At 40.1% G+C, this 21,087-nt stretch overlaps 1 protein-coding gene across 7 annotated transcripts in view; it reads left to right on the plus strand.

The window, feature by feature from the left end:
- The window catches only part of LAMA2 (laminin subunit alpha 2), a 693,967-nt gene that overhangs the window by 664,064 nt on the left and 8,816 nt on the right, over positions 1–21,087 (plus strand). For all 7 annotated transcript variants that reach the window (XM_043457137.1, XM_043457138.1, XM_043457134.1 and 4 more), the window contains 5 exons: positions 2,235–2,411; positions 2,646–2,814; positions 17,309–17,421; positions 17,960–18,149; positions 20,207–20,362. In XM_043457137.1, the coding sequence (XP_043313072.1) occupies positions 2,235–2,411; positions 2,646–2,814; positions 17,309–17,421; positions 17,960–18,149; positions 20,207–20,362 (805 nt within the window). The remainder of the gene's footprint in view (positions 1–2,234; positions 2,412–2,645; positions 2,815–17,308; positions 17,422–17,959; positions 18,150–20,206; positions 20,363–21,087) is intronic.

Consider the following 21,087-nt stretch of genomic DNA (forward strand, 5'->3'; position numbering starts at 1 on the left):
AATATTTCATACAAATGAATATAAGTAATAAAATATTATAAAACTTCAAGATTCAACTATTGAAATTTTAAGGAAATACAGCTGACATATGACAATACTAATAGTATTGTAATGATTCTTATAATGCTATTTGGTAGGTCCATAGTAAAGAATTTTTGAACAAATATTTTTTAAAAAACACACCAGAATCATAAAGGACATGTAATAATCCCTCTTTACAAAGTGCTAAATAAATGACCTAGATTTGATGCTCCCAGGATGTAAAATACAAACTGGATTCAACTATAGTCTTTTAACAGTGTCCTTATTAAGTAATACAACCTCAGTGCAATGCCTTAGTTAATGTTTTCCATGGTTCAGAGTCGGGGTTCTCATCCTCCTTTTATAAAAGAATCAGATGAGGCTGAGCAAGATTAAATAACTAACCCAAGGTCACACAGCTACTAAGCTTTCATGCATGCTAAGTCGCTTCAGTTGTGTCCTACTCTGACTCCATGGACTGTAGCCTGCCAGACTCCTCTGTTCATGAGGATTCTCTAGGCAAGAGTACTGGAGTGGGTTGCCATTTCCTCCTCCAGGAGATCTTCCCAGGGATGGAACCTGTGTCTCTCCGTCTCCTGCATTGGCCGGTAGTTCATACTAGTGCTTAAGTCCAGCCTGTTTCTTCTGAACATTCATACTCACTCTGCATCTCCACCCTGTGACCCAGGAAGAAAGGGCCATTATTGTGGTCTTGAGGGGCAGAACCAGGCTAGAGAGGGTCCACATGAGAAAGACGAGAGACTCTGGATCTTTAAAAATTCTAATCAAAAGCAGAGATTTGCTCTCCTCGGACAGTATTTAGTAGTGGCTTAAACCCTTCATTCAAACCCTGAGGAACACTGGCACATAGGAGATTACTTTTAGCAAATGGAAAAAAAAAAAAGAGGGAGTCTGAGGGGTACTTCTCAATGAGTCACACATATCCAGAAGTGAGTGGTTTTCTAAAAGTCTCATAAAACCACCCACATTCTTAGCAATAAGGTTAAACTCTTGAATTTTGCCAACACAATCTTCCGGAGTCTGGCAAAACATCAATATATCGTTCCCCCTATTTTGCCTTTGAAACTAAAGCCAATCTGCTCCCTCCATGCCTCCTGAGCAGTGACATTTTAAGCCACAGCAATATCTGTTCTTTCTTCTATTCTCTTAAATTTGAATTGTCTCAACGTGGGCACGTTGTTCAGTGCCATTTCAGAGCATCTTAACCCTGATTTATTGTTTCTAACTCTATGTGTGGTTTTTCTTCTTTATAAAATCAAGTAACATAACATTTTAGAACTGAGTTTGCTGCCTAAATACTTCAGATTTTCTCTCCAGATGTGAATTAGTTTGTAGTAATCCCCATTCATGATCCTCGAGCTATTGACTGACACTTATGACTAACAGCCCCATGCTGACTATTGGGACTGAAGTTTAAAACTTGCTTCTAGAACAAAAGAGAAAATGCCTTTGGTCATTTTCATCAGCAGAATTCTTTGCCTCCTGATTTTCTTCCCCAGGATCCACAGAGTGAATAAGTAGCGTGAGGTTCTCAATTAGTAATGTGTAAGTTATCTCTCATAGGCAAATTAAGGACAGTAATGAAACAGCCACTAAAGAAAATCATTGCAGAGAACAATTAGCATGGTGTTCTAGCCTGCCTCTTCCATTCGAAAGCCAGCAGCTACATTCTTTATAAAACATCCTTTAAGCGTTTGCTGTTGATTCCTACAATCTAAGCTCTCAGGAGTACAGTTTGTCCCCTAGCAAGAAGATAATAGCTGGCACAAACCAAGAAATAAAGAGCCAAACAAAATGTGCCCCCATGCCGTGCTAAACCGACTGAGCCTCATACGATTAGACATTACAACCCCACACGGAAGCCTCCACTCCACCAGCTCATGTGTAGGACCGCTGTTGTCAACACCATCAGAGGCTAATGCTGTAGCTACACCACTGCCTTATTTCAAGAAACTCTCTAGGAGAGCTAACAAGGAAGGCAGAGGGACAATATCCTGAGAAACAATATCATTTGCTAAGTGTCAAATTCCTAATCATCAGATATAGCTCTCTCTTTTTTTTTTTTTTTTTTTAGATATGGCTCTCTTAAAAGCTACTGGAAGAAGGGGTGCGGGGTGGCAGGAGAGAGTTTGATTTCTGGTTGTATAGGACATTGTGTGTTTTACACTTGTTTACTTTCAATATTTTATCAGCGTGTTTACTGTTCAAGTGGATGAAGACAGAAGGCATATGCAAAATCTGACAGTAGAACAGGCAATAGAAGTTAAAAAGCTCTTCATTGGGGGTGCTCCACCTGAATTTCAACCTTCCCCACTCAGAAATATTCCTCCCTTTGAAGGCTGTATATGGAACCTTGTTATAAACTCTGTGTAAGTGAATCTCCTTGTTACAATTTTTTTTTCATAGGAGGATCACTATGGCATCTACATTATCCAAAACCATGGGGTGAGGGAGAGGGGAAACAATGAAGATCTTCAAGTCAAATTTTTGTTTAATTGCACTGATGACCTTTGAAGGGGGAAAGGGGAAATGTGATGTAACAGTAGGGAAGCAGGACAATGAAAAATAAGAGAAAGTATTGAACTTTTATTATGTTCCCTTAGCCCGATGGACTTTGCACAGCCTGTATCCTTCAAAAACGCAGACATTGGTCGCTGTGCCCATGAGGAACCCCCTGAGGAGGAGGCTGGAGCAGTTACGGCTGAAACGGTTATCCAGCCAGAGCCGGTTCCCACCCCAACGGTTCCCGCACCCACCCCATTTCTGACACACGTAAGTGTTTATGTCCCATTGCTTTCTCATTTTACCCCCGTGTTTGTAGTCACTTTCTGAAAGAAGGTTACTCAGGCCATCTAGTAAACTCTACTGCAAGAACTAGAGGAAGGGTCACCTATCATAAAAACCTATTCTCCCTACGTCTTCCTTGAATTACTTTCATTTATATTTCTGGTCTCCTTTAATCTTCTTGTTTATAAAGTGGCACATGTTTCCAGTTGAAAAGTTAGCACAGAAATGTCTGTGGAGTCAAGAATAAAATTCACCTATACTAGCACCACCCAGAGGTAATCATGTCAATTTTCAGCCCCTTTTATTTGCATTTTACACAGTAAATCTCCTATCATGTATACAACTTGGTATTCTGTTTTTAAGAACCAGTTGTACATAGGTAAAACTGTTTCTAAACATCTTGCCAATGTGTATGTCTAATATGATGTATATGTATATGTATGTTTGTGTGAGAGAGACATAAAAAATTCTTCATAGAATGGAAGGTAGTAAGTATATCCTTGATTAGAACATGGGTCCAGAGTCAGACTGCCTGGGTTCAAATCCCAGCACATCTGTATGAATTGGGAAAGCTACTTAGCCAATCTGTTCCCCTCAGTTACCTCATCTGTACAGTGAGTATAGAGTTTTTTAAAAGATGTTTGTTAAACACCTAGCATTATACTAAACATTTAATAAATGGCATAATTACCATATAGTAATGGTCATAGTGACAGCTTTTAAACAATTTCTGTTCAATATTATAAGTAATTTTCCTAACAGCTGTCTAAAATGTATACATATATATCATCACCCCATTTTTAGCTGAGTAAATTAAGAATTAGTTAGCCTAAATAATAAACCCAGAGACAGTCCGTCAGCGGCAGGACAGGAATCTTAATCCAGTGGGTCTGATTATACAATCTGATTCCTTATTGTGGCGACACTCCGTCTTTACAGCTCGTTCTATGTCTTCCTCATTGAGCAGCTACCATTTAGAGCATTTCCAGTTTTTTGCTACTAGAAACTATTGTAATCAGCTCTTCTGTACGTCAGACTTTCTCATTGTTGCTAATGATGTTCTTAAAATAGATTCTTCGTTGGGTAATTATGAGGCCAAGTGAAGAATATACCCAAGATTCTCAACAGATATACAGGAATTGCTTTTTCCAAAGGTTATACAAATTTTCATTCTCACCGCCAAAGATCTCACACTGCTCTTGACAGCACATGCACCGTACTTATGATATTTGCCAGTTGACAGGTGGAATATGTTACCTTGAGTGCCGATTTTGAAACTCTCCAACACTTTGTTCTTTTCGTTAGTTTTCATGATGGAATTAGTTGTTCTGTAGAGTGGTGTGCTCATTGTCACTAGAAATATTTATTAAATGAGAAGCCAAACTGGCCGTTTATTCCAAGCATCATTTCCTCCTCTGTAAAATGTGGGTATTATACCTACATTGCCTAATGATGGGATTATTATAAGAATCAAATGACATGATTTATGTGGAAGTTCTTTGAAAAGTAGAAAAGTTATGCACGCATAGATACTGTAGGAAGGTTCTTTCTTGTGGGCTTCTCTCTAGCTGCAGGGAAAGGGGGCTGCTCTCCAGTTGCAGTACATGAGTTTCTTACTGCGGTGGCCTCTCTAGTTGTGGAGCATGGGCCCCATGGCATTCGGGGCTTCAGCTGTTGCAGCCCATGGGCTCAGTAGTTGTGATTCCTGGGCTCTAGAGCACAAGCTCAGTGATTGTGACTCACGGGCCTAGTTGTCCTGCAGCATGTGGGATCTTACCAGACCAGGGATTGAGCCCTTGTCTCCTGCATTGACAAGGTGGATTCTTTACCACTGAGCCACCAGGGAAGCCCCAGATACTGTGAGAAATCTCTGCGTTTACTAAGGAACTAGTATCTGTCCAGTGCTCTGCCAGGCATAGTATATCCATTATTTCATTTGATTTCCACAAGTTGTTAATCATTTCTTGTTTATTTATATTGTTGGAAGTATTATTAGCCCCATTTCACAGAAGAAAATGCCTCAAATCACACAGCACAGCTCGCAAGTGAAAGGCTATCAGTCATCTGGGGATTAGTTCGAGGAGTTGCTTTTCTCCTAAGACATGACTGAGACCTGCCACATGGATTTTTTTTTTCCATTTATTTTTATTAGTTGGAGGCTAATTTACTTTACAATATTGTAGTGAGTTTTGTCATACATTGATATGAGTCAGCCATGGAGTTACATGTATTCCCCATCCCGATCCCCGCTCCCACCTCCTTCTCTACCCGATCCCTCTGGGTCTTCCCAGTGCACCGGGCCCGAGCACTTGTCTCATGCATCCCACCTGGGCTGGTGATCTGTTTCACCCTAGGTAATATACATGTTTCGATGCTGTTCTCTCGAAACATCCCTCCCTCGCCTTCTCCCACAGAGTCCAAGAGTCTGTTCTGTGCATCTGTGTCTCTTTTTCTGTTTTGCATATAGGGTTATCATTACCATCTTTCTAAATTCCATATATATGTGTTAGTATGCTGTAATGTTCTTTATCTTTCTGGCTTACTTCACTCTGTATAATGGGCTCCAGTTTCATCCATCTCATTAGAACTGATTCAAATGAATTCTTTTTAACGGCTGAGTAATATTCCATGGTGTATATGTACCACAGCTTCCTTATCCATTCATCTGCTGATGGGCATCTAGGTTGCTTCCATGTCCTGGCTATTATAAACAGTGCTGCGATGAACATTGGGGTGCATGTGTCTCTTTCAGATCTGGTTTCCTCAGTGTGTATGCCCAGAAGTGGGATTGCTGGGTCACATGGCAGTTCTATTTCCAGTTTTTTAAGAAATCTCCACACTGTTCTCCATAGCGGCTGTACTAGTTTGCATTCCCACGAACAGTGTAAGAGGGTTCCCTTTTCTCCATACCCTCTCCAGCATTTATTGCTTGTAGACTTTTAGATAGCAGCCATCCTGACTGGCATGTAATGGTACCTCATTGTTGTTTTGATTTGCATTTATCTGATAATGAGTGATGTTGAGCATCTTTTCATGTGTTTGTTAGCCATCTGTATGTCTTCTTTGGAGAAATGTCTGTTTAGTTCTTTGGCCCATTTTTTGATTGGGTCATTTATTTTTCTGGAGTTGAGCTGCAGGAGTTGCTTGTATATTTTTGAGATTAATCCTTTGTCTGTTGCTTCATTTGCTATTATTTTCTCCCAATCTGAGGGCTGTCTTTTCACCTTGCTTATAGTTTCCTTTGTTGTGCAAAAGCTTTTAAGTTTCATTAGGTCCCATTTGTTTATTTTTGCTTTTATTTCCAGTATTCTGGGAGGTGGGTCATAGAGGATCTTGCTGTGATTTATGTCGGAGAGTGTTTTGCCTATGTTCTCCTCTAGGAGTTTTATAGTTTCTGGTCTTACATTTAGATCTTTAATCCATTTTGAAATCCCTTGCATTCCTGTACACTAACAATGAGAAAACAGAAAGAGAAATTAAGGAAACAATACCATTCACCATTGCAACAAAAAGAATAAAATACTTAGGAGTATATCTACCTAAAGAAACAAAAGACCTATACATAGAAAACTATAAAACACTGATGAAAGAAATCAAAGAGGACACAAACAGATGGAGAAATGTACCATGTTCATGGATTGGAAGAATCAATATTGTCAAAATGGCTATTCTACCCAAAGCAATCTATAGATTCAACACAATCCCTATTAAGCTACCAACGGTATTTTTCACAGAACTAGAACAAATAATTTCACAATTTGTATGGAAATACAAAAAACCTCGAATAGCCAAAGTAATCTTGAGAAAGAAGAGTGGAACTGGAGGAATCAACCTGCCTGACTTCAGACTATACTACAAAGCCACAGTCATCAAGACAGTATGGTACTGGCACAAAGACAGAAATATAGATCAATGGAACAGAATAGAAAGCCCAGAGATAAATCCACGAACCTATGGACACTTTATCTTCGACAAAGGAGGCAAAGATATACAATGGAAAAAAGATAACCTCTTTAACAAATGGTGCTGGGAAAACTGGTCAACCACTTGTAAAAGAATGAAACTAGAACACTTTCTAACACCATGCCACATGGATTTTAGAATATTTCCTTAATGGTTCCATAATATGGCTTTATGCTAGATTTCTCCCAGCAAAGGGAAGGTGAATGATCCCTACCCCTTCTCCCTCATATACCACTCTCTGAACTGTTATCCTTCATATCTGTCCCTTGGTCTCAAGTCAATTAAAGAATTAAAAACACTGTGGGTAAAATAAGCTTTTTAGACATTGGATGCAAATATCCATTTAGATTCTAAAGGAAAGTATATCCTAAATTCTGAACAACTAACTTAGAATTATAACAAGCAGAAGCCCTAGAGACCAGCTGGTCCAATTGCCATCTTAATACATGAATCTTTTTATATGATACTTGATGTGGACTTACAGATTTTGCTTGAACATTCCATTGACAAAGCTCTTCCAGTGTTACAATAGGGCAGGCTCTAGTTGTTAGAAAGCCATTGGTTATAATGAAGTAAAACCACATCCCTATAACCTCCATGTAATGATTGTGTTTCTGTAGCCAAACACATTAAGTTTTTATCTTCTCTAACATCCCTTCAAGCATTTGAAAACAGCTGTGCTCTCCTTTCTCAGGCTAAATATTCCATTATCTCAAGCATTTTTCTTAATTTCTAATTTTGTTATTCCCACTGATGGTATTCTTATATTTGAAATATCTCTTTCAAAATATGGCACCTAGAATAGACCATACCACTCAAAATGGAGTACACAGTTCAGAGGACAGCAGAGCTCCTCCTTCCGCTGGTCTGTCATCATATCCTACTAATACACATGAGAACATTTTAATGTTTTAAACAGATGTCCCATGCCATTAATTCCTCATTAGGTACTGTATTCGGTCAACCAAAACCTTGAGGGCCTTTGAACTTCTCTCAAGTCAGATGTCTCAGCCAGTACACATTGAACTGGTCTGGTTTATTCATGAATAACCCTGCTGGACCTTCTTTTTCTCTTTTTAGTGATTACCTTTCTTAGTTGTGTTTCTAAAACACAACCTTTTAGGAGATCTCTAGCGTATCCTAGAGATCACATTGGTTTCTAGAGATCACATTTTCCTCCTTTTTCTGAGAACAAAGATCCTTTCGCATCTGGACTAGAGATTTTTAACTCATTTAAGTTTTCTTATAACTTTCTGTTTTAATTCCAGTTTCCATTTTCTCTCAGCAGTGTATGTTTAACTTCTACAAAAAAGAACAATCCACTTAATAGACAAGACAAAACCAAAAGAGAGGTAGAGTAACAGTCCTGTGGGTTGGTGTAGAAAGACTCATAGACAGCAGACTTGCACATTGTAATACTTATGACTATGTGGCCAAATCTGTGTATTTTAGAATCTTTCATCTCTGTTGCATTGTACCATATTTTCAGAGTTTCAGATCATGGGACCATATATATTTCCTCTTTTAATTTGGTTTCTTTCATTTTCATTCATTATTATTTTGTGTGTGGAGAGAAGTCTCTACTTTTTAAAGGCTATTTAAAGGTTTGATAATATTTTATAACAAATATTTACTAAGAGCCTACAAAATGCAAAGATGAATAAAATATCATCATTTATTTTATGACATTTATTTCAAATATGTATTAAGAGCATACTAGAGAAACAGAAATGGAGAGACATATCTGAGAAAGTAGATATTAACATAAATAGCACAGCAACCAATATGCAAGGAGGTCAGTCAGGATAAATGCCAAATATGGACTGCAAACACAACTGGCTAGCTTCCAAGATGAAAACTAGAAGCATGTCTGGGGACACCGTTAACCTCCATCTAGGTTAGTGGTACCTGGACGTGTGAAAACAGATCCATAAAATTCAAGTTTTAGTATGTCACCATACTCTTGTACTTAAAATCTTTCAATCGAAACAATATAAAATGACATACTTATGACATTATGTTAAGTGGGGAAAACAGGATATAAGACTCCGTATTCTGCATCAACATATCTATATCAATAGTTAGAAAAACATGTAAGGAAAAAACCTTTTCAAAAAATGCATCAGATGCTAACAACAGATGATGGATATGGTCCAGAGATGATTTTCATCATTTCAGAAAAATATTCTTAAATGTGTTTTGCTTTCGTAAATGTTTTAAAAGATAAACTGGAAAGCAATGGTTTTTCAGCATTTATTTCTCCACAGCCACCAGTTATGTAGCTGATTTCCTCCCTGGGGAAGAGAAACGTGCTGCGTGAGCCCCTCTCAGCTCAACCAGATTGAGAGTCACTGAGGAAACAAACTAGGTCTTTAATCCAAGTGATCCATGATAGAGGTCTGCCTGCTCACCTGCTGTGGCCCGCCTACCCTTACTCAGTGAACTCAGGGGGCTCGCTGAATAACTGCCTCGTCCTCTCCAAACGGAGGAAACCCTGCTGAAAAAGAGGAGAATGTTTACTCTGAGGATTGTTGCTATTGTTCAGTTGCCAGGTTGTGTCTGACTATTCATGACCCCATGCACTGCAGCACACCAGCCTTCCCTATCTGTCACCCTCTCCCAGAGTCTGCCCAAGTTCATGTCCACTGAATCGGTGATGCCATCCAACCATCTCATCCTCTGTTGCCTGCTTCTCCTTCTGCCTTCAGTCTTTCCCAGCAGCAGGGCATTTTCCAATGAGTTTTTGTGTCAAGTGGCCAAAGTGTTGGAGCTTCAGCTTCAGCATCAGCCCTTCCAATGAGTATTCAGGGTGGCTTTCCTTTAAGATTGACTGGTTTGATCTCCTTGCAGTCCAAGGGACTCTCAAGAGTCTTCTCCAACTCCACAGTTCAAAAGCATCAATCTTCAGTGCTCAGTTTTCCTTATGGCCCAACTCTCATCCATACATGACTACTGGAAAAACCATAGCTTTGACTGGACAGACCTTTGTAGGTAATGTCTCTGCTTTTTAATATGCTGGCTAGGTTTGTCATAACTTTTCTTCCAAGGAGCAAATGTGTTTTGATTTCATGGCTGCAGTCACCATCTGCAGTGATTTTAGAGCCCCAAAAGAGGAAATCTGTCACTGTTTCCAACTTTCCCCCTTCTATTTGCCATGAAGTGATGTGACCAGATGCCATGATCTTAGTTTCTTTAATATTTAGTTTTAAGCTGGATTTTTCACTCTCCTCCTTCACCCTCATCAAGAGATTCTTTAGTTCCTCTTCACTTTCTGCCATTAGAGTGATATCATCTGCATATCTGAGGTTGTTGATGTTTCTCCAGGCAATCTTGATTCCAGCTTGTAACTCATCCAACCCTGCATTTCTCATGACATGCTTTGCATATAAGTTAAATAGATCAGTGACAAAAACAGCCTTGTCATACTCCTGTCTCAATCCTGAACCAGTCAGTTGTTCCATACGAGGTTCCAACCATTGCTTCTTGATCGGCATACAGGTTTCTCGGGAGGCAGGTAAGATGGTCTGGTATTGCCATCTCTTTAAGAGTTTTCCACAGTTTGTTGATCCACAAGGTCAAAAGCTTTAGCGTAAAAAGCTTTCGCGTAGTCAGTGAATCAGAGGTAGATGTTTTCCTGGAATTCCCTTGCTTTCTCTATGATCAAGCAGATGTTGGCAATTTGATCTCTGGTTCCTCTGCCTTTTCTAAACCCAGATTAGACATAAGGAAGTTCTTGGTTCATGTAATACTGAAGCCTAGCATGCAGAATTTTGAGCATAACCTTGCTGGCGTGGGAGATGAGTGCAATTGTCCAGTGGTTTGAACATTCTTTAGTACTGCCCTTCTTGGGAAGTAGGATAAGGATTGACCTTTTCCAGTCCTGTGGCCACTGCTGGATTTTCCAAACTTGCTGATATAATTGACATAAGTGCAGTGCTTTGATAGCATCATTTTTTAGGATTTTAAATGGTTCTGCTGGAATTCCATCACCTCCACTAGCTTCATTAACAGCAGTGCTTTCTAAGGCCCACTTGACTTCACAGTCCAGAATTTCTGGCTCAGGGTGAGTGACCACACCATCGTGGTTATCTGGGTCATTAAGATCTTTTTTGTTCAGTTCTTCTGTGTATTCTTTCTATCTGTTCTTGATCTCTTCTAGATCTCTTCTACTTCTGTTAGGTTTTTACCATTTCTGTCCTTTATTGTGCCCATCTTGGGATGAAAGTTTCCTTTGATATTTCTAATTTTCTTGAAGAGATTTCTAATCTTTTCCCCTTCTGTTTTCCTCCATATCTTTGCGCTGTTCATAGAAGAAGGCCTTCTTGTCTTCCTTGCTGTCCTCTGGAGTTCTGTGTTTGGTTGGCTGTACCTTTCCCATTCTCCTTTGCTTTTTGCTTCTCTTCTTTCTTAAGCTACTTGTGAAACCTCCTCAGAAAACCACTTTGCCTTCTTGCTTTTCTTTTTCTTTGGGATGGTTTTGTTCACTGCCTCCTGTACAATATTACAGACCCCTGTCCATAGTTCTTCAGGCACCCTGTTTACTAGATCTAATCCATTAAATCTATTCATCACCTCCACTGTGTGTATCTATAGGGATTTTAATCGTACCTGGCTGGCCTGGTTTTTCCCCACTTTCCTTAATGTAAGCCTGAATTTTGCTATAAGAAGCTGATAGTTTGGCCCACATTCAGCTCCTGGTCTTGTTTTTGCTGACTGTATACAGCGTCTCCAACTTCAGCTACAAAGAATCTAATCAATCTGATTTCGGTATTGGCCATTTGATGACTGATGTCCATGTGTAAAGTTGTCTGTTGTGTTGTTGAAAAAGAGTGTTTGCTATGACCAGTGCATTCTCCTGGCATAACAAGGATTATTATGGCCTAAATTATACACTGTGTGCAAAGTAGCTGCTCACAGTAACACTCCACCCTTCTTCTAAGAGAACTAGTTACTTTAACCTTTCACAATTCTAAGGTGAGAGCAAGGGTTAGGGAAAGGAGGTGAGCATTCTGGGTTTAAATGAACTCCAGCGTGATATGGTTATTATCTCTCGAGTCTCCTATCAGTTTCAATTCTCACCATTTTCTCTTTTTAAATCAAAATTCAGAATTTTAGGAATTCATTTAAGAATTAAGATTTACATGTTAATTCCAGAAGTGGCAACTATACCTATCCACGTGTCCCTTGTTGGTTCCAGCACAGTTGACAGCATCCTCTCCTATTCTCTTTCTTTCATTTCCTTCTTTACGACGTCATACCTGTCCCCACCAGCAACTTAGAGCACAAGGACAATGTTCCCTCTCTTCCAGGGCAATTTAAGAGTATTTTGAGAAAGCCCTGCCCTGTGAAATGGATTAATGTCAATCCTATTATTAATACATGCCAGAACATCATAGATCAGAGCGCATGTTTTCCGCATATTATCTCATTTGGTAGTGTGGTAGCTATCTTCTCTTCATACTGCTCTCTTATTCTTTAGCCTGTTTAGTGCTGGATAAAAAAACATTTCTGCATATTCTATTTGTGGATATTTCTCATGGAGGACAGCAGGGATAAGAGTAGATAAGACTGTGGACTTCTAGTACTACAGAAAATTATCAAAATGTGACAAGTTCTATGCAGGTATATATGCCATGTATACCAAGTCTTTGCAACCAATGTGGCCTGTGTGGATTTGTATACAATGCGCTGGCTGCATGGTTGTTCTTTTTTGTTTGCTTAAACTTGAATATTGGAATGTTGAACTTTGAATTTCAAAGTCTAAGAGGTGAATACTAAGAGGAGTGGATAAATAGCCATGAGGGGTCCCTGCAGTTCAGGGCTCTTGGGGGAGTTGTGAAAAAGAAGTAGAAAAGAATAGAGCAAAGGAAAACTACTCCTCCTGCAGATTTAATGCTGTGACTTTAAAAGCTAAGTACAGTCCTGGCCAATAAATCGATTGGATACTGCTTTGTATTTAAAGGGGAAACATACATTTTCCATACCACAAAGAATTACTCTTCAGACATTAGTGTGTAGATGGAACTGCAAATGCCCACTGTTTACCAAAAGAGCTTATATTCAGAGAGTTAACATAACTCAGTTTCTCAGTAAACAACTTGAACAGCGGTTTTGTATTTCAGAATATTAAAGTCTGTACTGTAAAAATTATCTTCTGCTTAGTATTCATGCCAAAAGAAGAGCATCACAAAGACGCATCTGACTTTGAAGAAGTCATTTAGTCATTTGTTTAGAATTTTTGACTCATGAAATAAGAAAATGATGCTACTTTTTGAATTAATTTTTATTAAAGTATAGTTAATTTACAATATTACATCATTTTCAGGTATACAGCATAGTGAATCAGTATTTTTGCAGATTATACTTCAATTATGCAAGTTTTAAATCATTCATCATTTGGTGCTTTGAAGAACAGAGATGCCAGTTTTGGTCAATACAATTAAAGTCTCTACTCTGCACCAATCTAAAGTCAAGCAATGCTTATCCACCAATCCTATGTCATTCTGAATCCAATAACTCATTTCCAAATGTCACCCAACAGTCAGCAGTTGGAAGTGACCCCTGCTTTATTCTGATCTGAAATTAATTGAGTGACAGGATGAAGGTGAAAATGTGAAGTCCATTGCCAATCCGAGGCGCTATCCAGTTGCCTAAACGTGGCTATGGGAAGCACAGCTTCCTTCAGAGTCATCTCCAGCCGCATCGCTGCTCTCACCAACAGGTGCGTGGCCATGGTTAGACTCCCCACCCAAGTCCTGTCTGCCTGCATCTTGTCACCTGCCACGCAGAGATGCACATGGGGCAAGCACACCCTGTCCCGTCACATTTTCCCCATATGTACTTTAAAGAGTCCCCACAAGGTGGCAGGATTGTAACGTGCTGAGATTGATGATCCCCTGATATTTGTATTATTAACACATTTCAGAGATCAGTGTTTCCAAAATAACACAAGTCACGTCCATAAAGATGATGCCTCCCCTAGAGTTCCCACTGGCTTGAAGGAAGACAATTCATCTTGCAACAACTATTCTTTAAAGGTTACTTAAAATTTTCTCACTAGAAGACCCTTAGTTTAAATTTCTTTGGGAAGCAGGGTTGAAGATGACTTTAACGACAAAATCATTTTACTCGTGTGCAAACCTTGGGGCACTTTCTATCCCATCTCACATGGTCCCTCTTCAAAATGTGATTAGAAAGAAAAGAGCCACTTGAGTGGCCAAGTGGGCACTCTACCCTCTGAGGGGTTTGAGGGAGGAGGAAGAGGAGATACGACAGGTAACCTTCTGGGAATATCAGGCCTGGGTTCAGATCTTCCCACAGGAAAGCAGTTTAGACACAGTCCATCCCATCTCCGTTTAACCAAGAGAGAGGAGGCGCTGAGGCTTGCAGCAGAAACATTACCAGACTAGAGACTGTTGGAGAATTGTCTTCTCGTTTAAATCCTGAAGCAGAGACACAGAGAATTTTCTTATACTGGCACTTCTCTGTCCTGTTTCAACTGCCAATTTTATAAAAGAACGTGCTAGTTTATTTAAGCTGTTTCCATATCCATCCCATTGCAAATTGATGATAGTAAACATCAACTGGGCTATCCTTAAAGAAAAATGAACTTATATACTGGCTTTCTACTTTGAGTTTACCAGAGTGATGGACTGCCCTGGTAGCTCAGGGGTAAAGAACCCACCTACCAGTGCAGAAATACAGGTTCAGTCCCTGGGCTGAGAAGATCCCCTGGAGAAGGAAGTGGCTACCCACTCCAGTATTCTTGCCTGGGAAATCCCATGGTCAGAGGCGCCTAGAGGGGTCACAAAAGAGACAGACACAACTTCGCGATGAAACAACGGCAACAAGAGAGTAATGCATTTGCTATCAATGTCTTCTATAAAACTTACCCGTCAAGAACACTGTTTTATTAGCCACTGTTTCCACCTGCTTCTCAGGATCCACCTGTTGCAAAAGTGAAGCAGGAGCCTGTTCAAGTAATACTGTTCTTTCTAATTTTCAAGTGGGTGTATCATGTAACCCTTCTTAACAGGACTCTTACAAAGTCAAAGGTTTTTCTATAAAAACAAAAAAACAAAGTCAAAGGTAAAATAATGTAAGCAAGGCCTTTTTCATCTAGAAAATCTGGTAACATGTAACAGAGCTGTTCAGATCAAGACCAGTGTCAAAATCACGTCCCGTCTAGCGGTCAACAAGGTTACATGGTATTCCAACCATGGTGCTCAGAACATGTCAAGACAAAACCTCTTGACCACACATAGCTGCCACCAGTAAAAGACCTAATCTTTACAGTTGCCACTTTGATCATTTAAAAAACTGCATTAGAAAAGTCATTTTATATTAACATATACATGCAGCCACTAGACGATGTGAACAGTAAGGGAAATTACCTGCTGGCGGTTCCCTTTGAAGGCTACGTGTTGGAAGTTGAAAGTGAAAGTCGCTCAGTCCTGTCTGACTCTTTGTGACCCCATGAACTATACAGTCCATGGGATTCTTCAGGCCAGAATACTGGAGTGGGGAGCTGTTCCCTTCTCTAGGGGACCTTCCCGACCCAGAGATCGAACCAGGGTCTCCTCATTGCAGGCGGATTCTTTACCAACTGAGCTATGAGGGAAGCCCTTAGGGCTACACGTTATAGTTCCCTAATTCCTCCACATAAAGTGACATTTTCAAGACCTCAGTTTTCAGAGCTGAGGGTTTAGAGATGTTTTAGCTAAATTCTGCCCTTTGATGGGCTCCCAGCAGGTCAGATTCTCTTCAAGGTTTCTGAGGAGGACTGCAGGCTACTTACGTGTGTTGTGATGGTCGTCTCTACAGAAAATATTGAGAGGCTGATAAATGATCCAGTTCTATTAAGAGCATCACTGAAGGCTGAGACATTAAGCTTCCCAGATCTTTCCACGTGGGCTCTTTTTTGCAGGCAGTGTAATAAGAAGGGTGCCATGTGTTGATTCCAAGAGAGGCCCAGTCAGAGCTGCATGAATAGACAGCGTTTTTCTGTCCTACCCGCTGAGTTTTTGCATATCTGTGTGAATTTGAGCCACAGTCTGTTCTTTGTGACTGACCATCTCCTGGGAAGCTAGGTCGGGGAAATACTTCCATAAAGGCTAATTTTACAGCATTTCAAAACACTTAAAGCCTTTTACCTGCTGTAGCAGAGTGCTGCATTTGACTGAGCTCTAGAGAAAAGAGGGCAAGGCTTTTCCTCATCAAGGAAAAATTTCCTGTGCGCTGATGAGTCATCTCCAAGGTACAGTCTCTGGGGAGAGCTTCCTGTATCCAGAGCCCACCTTGGGCTCAGCACGCACTGGGGCAGAGGCCCGACCAGTGCTATTAAGTGCAGATCTCTAAAAACAGATGTAGTGTTGGGAGCATGCGGGTTATTTATTTTCTAGTGTACTTCGTGTTCTAAAAGACTTCCTAAGCAGCTTGTACTTGGAATTATTTTGTCAAAGTAGAGACCAGGGAAAGATGGTTTTGGTAACTTGAGAAGCCTTGATTATCTACTGAGCTGAGGGCTATTGTAGCCAAGTAAGGTCCACCCAGCCAGGTCCAGCTATATAGTTGGCAGAGCCCAGAGCCCAGCGAAAATGCTAGGCACCTTGTTCAAAAATTATTAAGAATTTCAAAATGGTGAGAGCAGGGCATTAAGCTCAGTGACTGCACAGGTAGCCTGCCTCTGAAGCTAGCCCTGCAGCGAGATCTCCCTTGTAAGCACCCTAGGAAGCTGATCTTTGAACAGTGGCAGATGAAATGGTATATGGTGGGTTACATTAAAAACTGTGCGGTGTTGCCTAGCAACAGGCTAAGGGCCTGAATGGCTGACTTGCAAGTTGAGAAACACCAACTTGAAAGTCTAAATTCACAGAAATCTTCTAGCACTGATAATTTTCAAGAAAAAGTAAGACAGTGGGAGACAGAAACGGGGAGGGGAAGAAAGAACATATTTTTCCACTCTTACAACCCGGTAGCGGCTAGCTTGTCACTTTCCCTGTTCAATCGTCTAAGCAGATAACTCTTCATCAGTGAAGTAGAAGTGAGAAGGAAATTCCAGTTTTCTTAGAAGTATAAATAATAGTTTTCCTTAAAGGAGAAAGAAATGGCAACCCACTCCAATATTCTTGCCTGGATAATTCCATGAATTCCATGGACAGATTAGCCTGGCAGGCTACAGTCCATGGGGTCACAGAGAGTTGGACACAACTGAGCGACTAACACTTTAAAGGATGGTGGAAACATGAATTAATCAATGCATATTTTTGAGCACATTCCTTTGGCAACTCAAGGGTACAGTATAAGAAAATGGATTCACAGTTATGGAACATTTAATAGTAAGTACCTCCTATGCAGTAGATTCCAGAGATGAATCAGAGACCACTTTTATTTCTAAGAAACTTAGAGATTATGTGAGAACATGAAACTGAAATATAAGAAACCATTAGACAGCAACATTACATTTTAAAGAGTATAGTCCATAATCTCTGCTTCTTCTCTCCTTGGTATTTTATAGGGTCCTTGTGCAGCAGAATCAGAACCAGCTCTCCTGATAGGGAGCAAACAGTTTGGGCTTTCGAGAAACAGTCACATTGCAATTGCATTCGATGACACCAAAGTTAAAAACCGGTATGATTTATTCTGAGATATTAGATAAGAACTGATAAATGGAAGTACTAAGCATGTGTTTATTCAAGTTTAATTAACTAGACTTATTAATATATGAGGTGAGATTTTTTAATTCACTGAGTACAGTAAAGAATAGAAATATATTTATCTGAGCCCGAGAAGCCCAGTTTAGAAACTCAGCAGACCTGGAAAGTCCTCACCTCTAAAAAGGTTTTGCTATGTTTTATGAAATGACTTCCCTGGTGACTCAGCTGGTAAAGAGTCTGCCTGCAATGCAGGAGACTAGGGTTTGATTCCTGAGTTGGAAAAATCCCCTGGAGAAGGGAATGGCTACCCACTCCAGTATTCTTGCCTGGAGAATTCCATGGACAGAGGAGCCTGGTGGACTACAGTCCATGCAGTTGCAAAGAGTCGGACACGACTGAGCGACTAAGTATGTGTGCATCCTTTATGAAAAGGCACCATGATCTGATGACACCCTATGCTAGAGTAAGAACGCTCTTATTCCTGTTTTATTTTGCATACTTTTATTTCACAGTCTCACCATTGAATTCGAAGTGCGAACTGAAGCTGAATCAGGCTTGCTCTTCTACATGGCTCGGATCAACCACGCTGATTTTGCCACAGTTCAGCTGAGAAATGGATTGCCCTACTTCAGCTATGACTTGGGCAGTGGTAACACCAGCACTATGATCCCCACCAAAATCAATGATGGCCGGTGGCACAAGGTAATGGCCCCAGCATGCCAGCAGCACCCGACAGCGGGGCTACCGGGGGCAGCCATCAGCGTTCCCCCGGTCCCGCTACTGTTTTGCCAGTGCAGACCCTGACTCTGGTGCTACTGAAATGTGGCAGGGGCTAAAAATAAAGCAAGTGCCATATACAACTGCCCAACCTAGGAAAATGGGGTCAGGCCTGGATAGGTTTATAGTGGAACACTTACATGCCTCATCATGGTACCCCAAGATTCCATCATTGCAATATAGCTGTGGTTCCCAAACATCTGTCCACAAACCAGGCAATTGAAGACATCCCCAGTACGCTAAGGTTTAGCACTTAGAGAAGGAAATGGCAACCCAGTCCAGTATTCTTGCCTGGAAAATTCTATGGACTGAGGAGCCCGGCGGGCTATAGTCCATGGGGTCACAAAGAGTCAGACAGGACTGAGCAGGCATGCATGCAAGTATTATTATGGGACAATGGAATGTGTTGATCATGAAGCTCTATGTATTCAATGTAAAGGAATAATATTTATTCTGAAATTCTATTTTCCCATTTTTAAGGGGCTAAAATGGCCTCTCTTTTATGAAATAATATTTGACCAACTCAAAAGCTAGCAACACTAAAATGAGCCTTAAAGCTCCCTTCTCCCGCTCCCACCCCTGCAGGTCTGGGCACACTGAGAGCTGAGAATCCGCCACACCGCGTTTAAAGTCCTCTAGGGCACTATTTCCACCAACAGTCATTTGGAACAACTTTTTAAATGTTGGCCTTACACCCAGAAGCTGGTACTGTTATGGGCACAGAAGGCTCATTTGCCAGCTTACTGTCCTCTTTGGCATGACTGCAAGTAGATAATATACTGCCTGATTAAAACAAAATTCACTCAGAATTTGTCTCTGCACCTGTTGTAGCCTATTAAGTAAAGCTTCCCTAGGTGGACCAATTAAAATTTTAGAGTAAGATATTATTAGCTATTGGATTTTACATATTAACATACTTGAACTTGTCATATCATATAGAAAGCCAAGGAACCTGAAAAAAAAATGATATAAACTCAAAGTCAACTAGTGTGTTATCTAGAAATAAGAAATTTTCTAGGGAGCTTATAACTAGCAAATATTTTATGCAGGAGCTCTATTACAGTTTATTCTAATCTCTGGCTAATAGAATAATAAATATGATACTTGAGAAAGAGACATATTGTCAGGCCACAGTGAGGCTGGGATTAAGAAAGATAGTTTAAATGCTCTAAGTAACCAAATGAAGGAGGGGTTTTATCCTAGAGGGTTTTTTAAAAATCATTTCCAAAGCCAGCATAGATAAGTGTAAAATAAGGTCTTCAATTACTCTAATCCTGATGTAGATTTGTTTTTAAACCATTGTTGTCCTCCAGCGTTTCACAGGGTTACATACTCCTTTTCCTAAATTCAGACTCAGGGATTTTATGCTCAAGCTAGTCTTCACACCATTTGCTTCACTCTGCCCCAGAAGATAAGTCACTCCACTGTTGTAATTTCAGCCCCAGTCAGCTTTCCATCTTTCTCCCGACTTTGTACTAATCAGCGGCTGCAGAAACATCAGTGCAACGTGGACACAGCACCCATCCTCCAATTCTGCACAAGAAGTGCCTATTAAGCAGAGGGATGTAGCATATCTGAAATTGTGCTGGGGAGACCAGGCTTTGCTCAATCAAACTAATGCACTTCTGAAATTGGACATGAATTTTGCAGCCCACTTAATTCTTGACAGGACTCTCCAGGGGCAAGTTTCCTTACAACAAGCATACCTCTGGATGCATATGCTCACCCAGCAACTGTGGAAGGGTCTGCAATCCAAAACTCACCCAGAAAGACTGTGTACTCTTTGGGAGATGGTACTAATGGAAAACACAGACTTTGAGATGTTCTTAATTCCACTTATTATCATGGGTTTAGCACATATTAGGCACTCAGTAAATTACTTCATTTTTTCCTAAGGAATACCCTGAAAGTTCTTATGTCTTATACTCTGCATATCTGAAATTATCTGTGAGTGAAATGAATGACTCCTCTTCTTTTGGTAGATTAAGATTATGCGAGTTAAGCAAGAAGGAACTATTTATGTAGATGATGCCTCCAACAGAACCATCAGTCCTAAGAAAGCTGATATTCTGGATGTTGTGGGAATGCTGTATGTTGGTGGGCTACCCATTAACTATACTACTCGAAGAATTGGTCCAGTAAGTATCTAATTTGTTTCCTTTGTTGCCTAAATAGATGCCTGAGTCATGAATGAATTTTGAATTATTAGATCACATTGACTCAGATAGATGAATAGAAAGTCATCTTTCCTGAAAAGTGACAATTTTTCTAGATAGATCTATGAGAGACAGTATTAAAAAACAGTGTGGACCCTGGAGCCAGACTCCCTCGGTTTGATTACATGCTTAACTGTTAAGTAGCTGTGTGCTTAATTTTTCTTTGACAAAGTCCCCTTTTATGTAAAATAGTATAATAATAATACCAAACAAACAAGGTCGCTGGAAAGATTAAATGAGATAGTATATTAAAAATGCTCAGAAGAATACCAAGTGTCTAGAAGGTACTAAGACAACAAAAGAGATGATAATGATGATATTGATGGTACTCTTTCAGGAATAGAGATTTAGCAAATACTGAGAGATGCTGTATCTATCTTGTTCAATACTGGGTTCAGAATTTAAAGTTCCCAATTTTGTAAATCAATATTCACAGTAATTTTTTGCCAGACCACATATCCTGGTTTGCTTTGGAAAGCATTATTTTCTTTAAGAAAGGGATTAGTGTTTTTTAAAAATGTGCTACACACACGTGTGGTTCATTTCTTTGCTCAGATTAGAACATGTGATGATGTGTGATTGTTCTTCATCAAAGACAGTTGTTCATGATGGTTACAATTCTCAGTGTTTAACTCCTCTTGTGGATG

The sequence above is a fragment of the Cervus canadensis genome, chromosome 33 (assembly GCF_019320065.1).
Source record: "Cervus canadensis isolate Bull #8, Minnesota chromosome 33, ASM1932006v1, whole genome shotgun sequence".
Taxonomy (NCBI): Eukaryota; Metazoa; Chordata; class Mammalia; order Artiodactyla; family Cervidae; genus Cervus; species Cervus canadensis.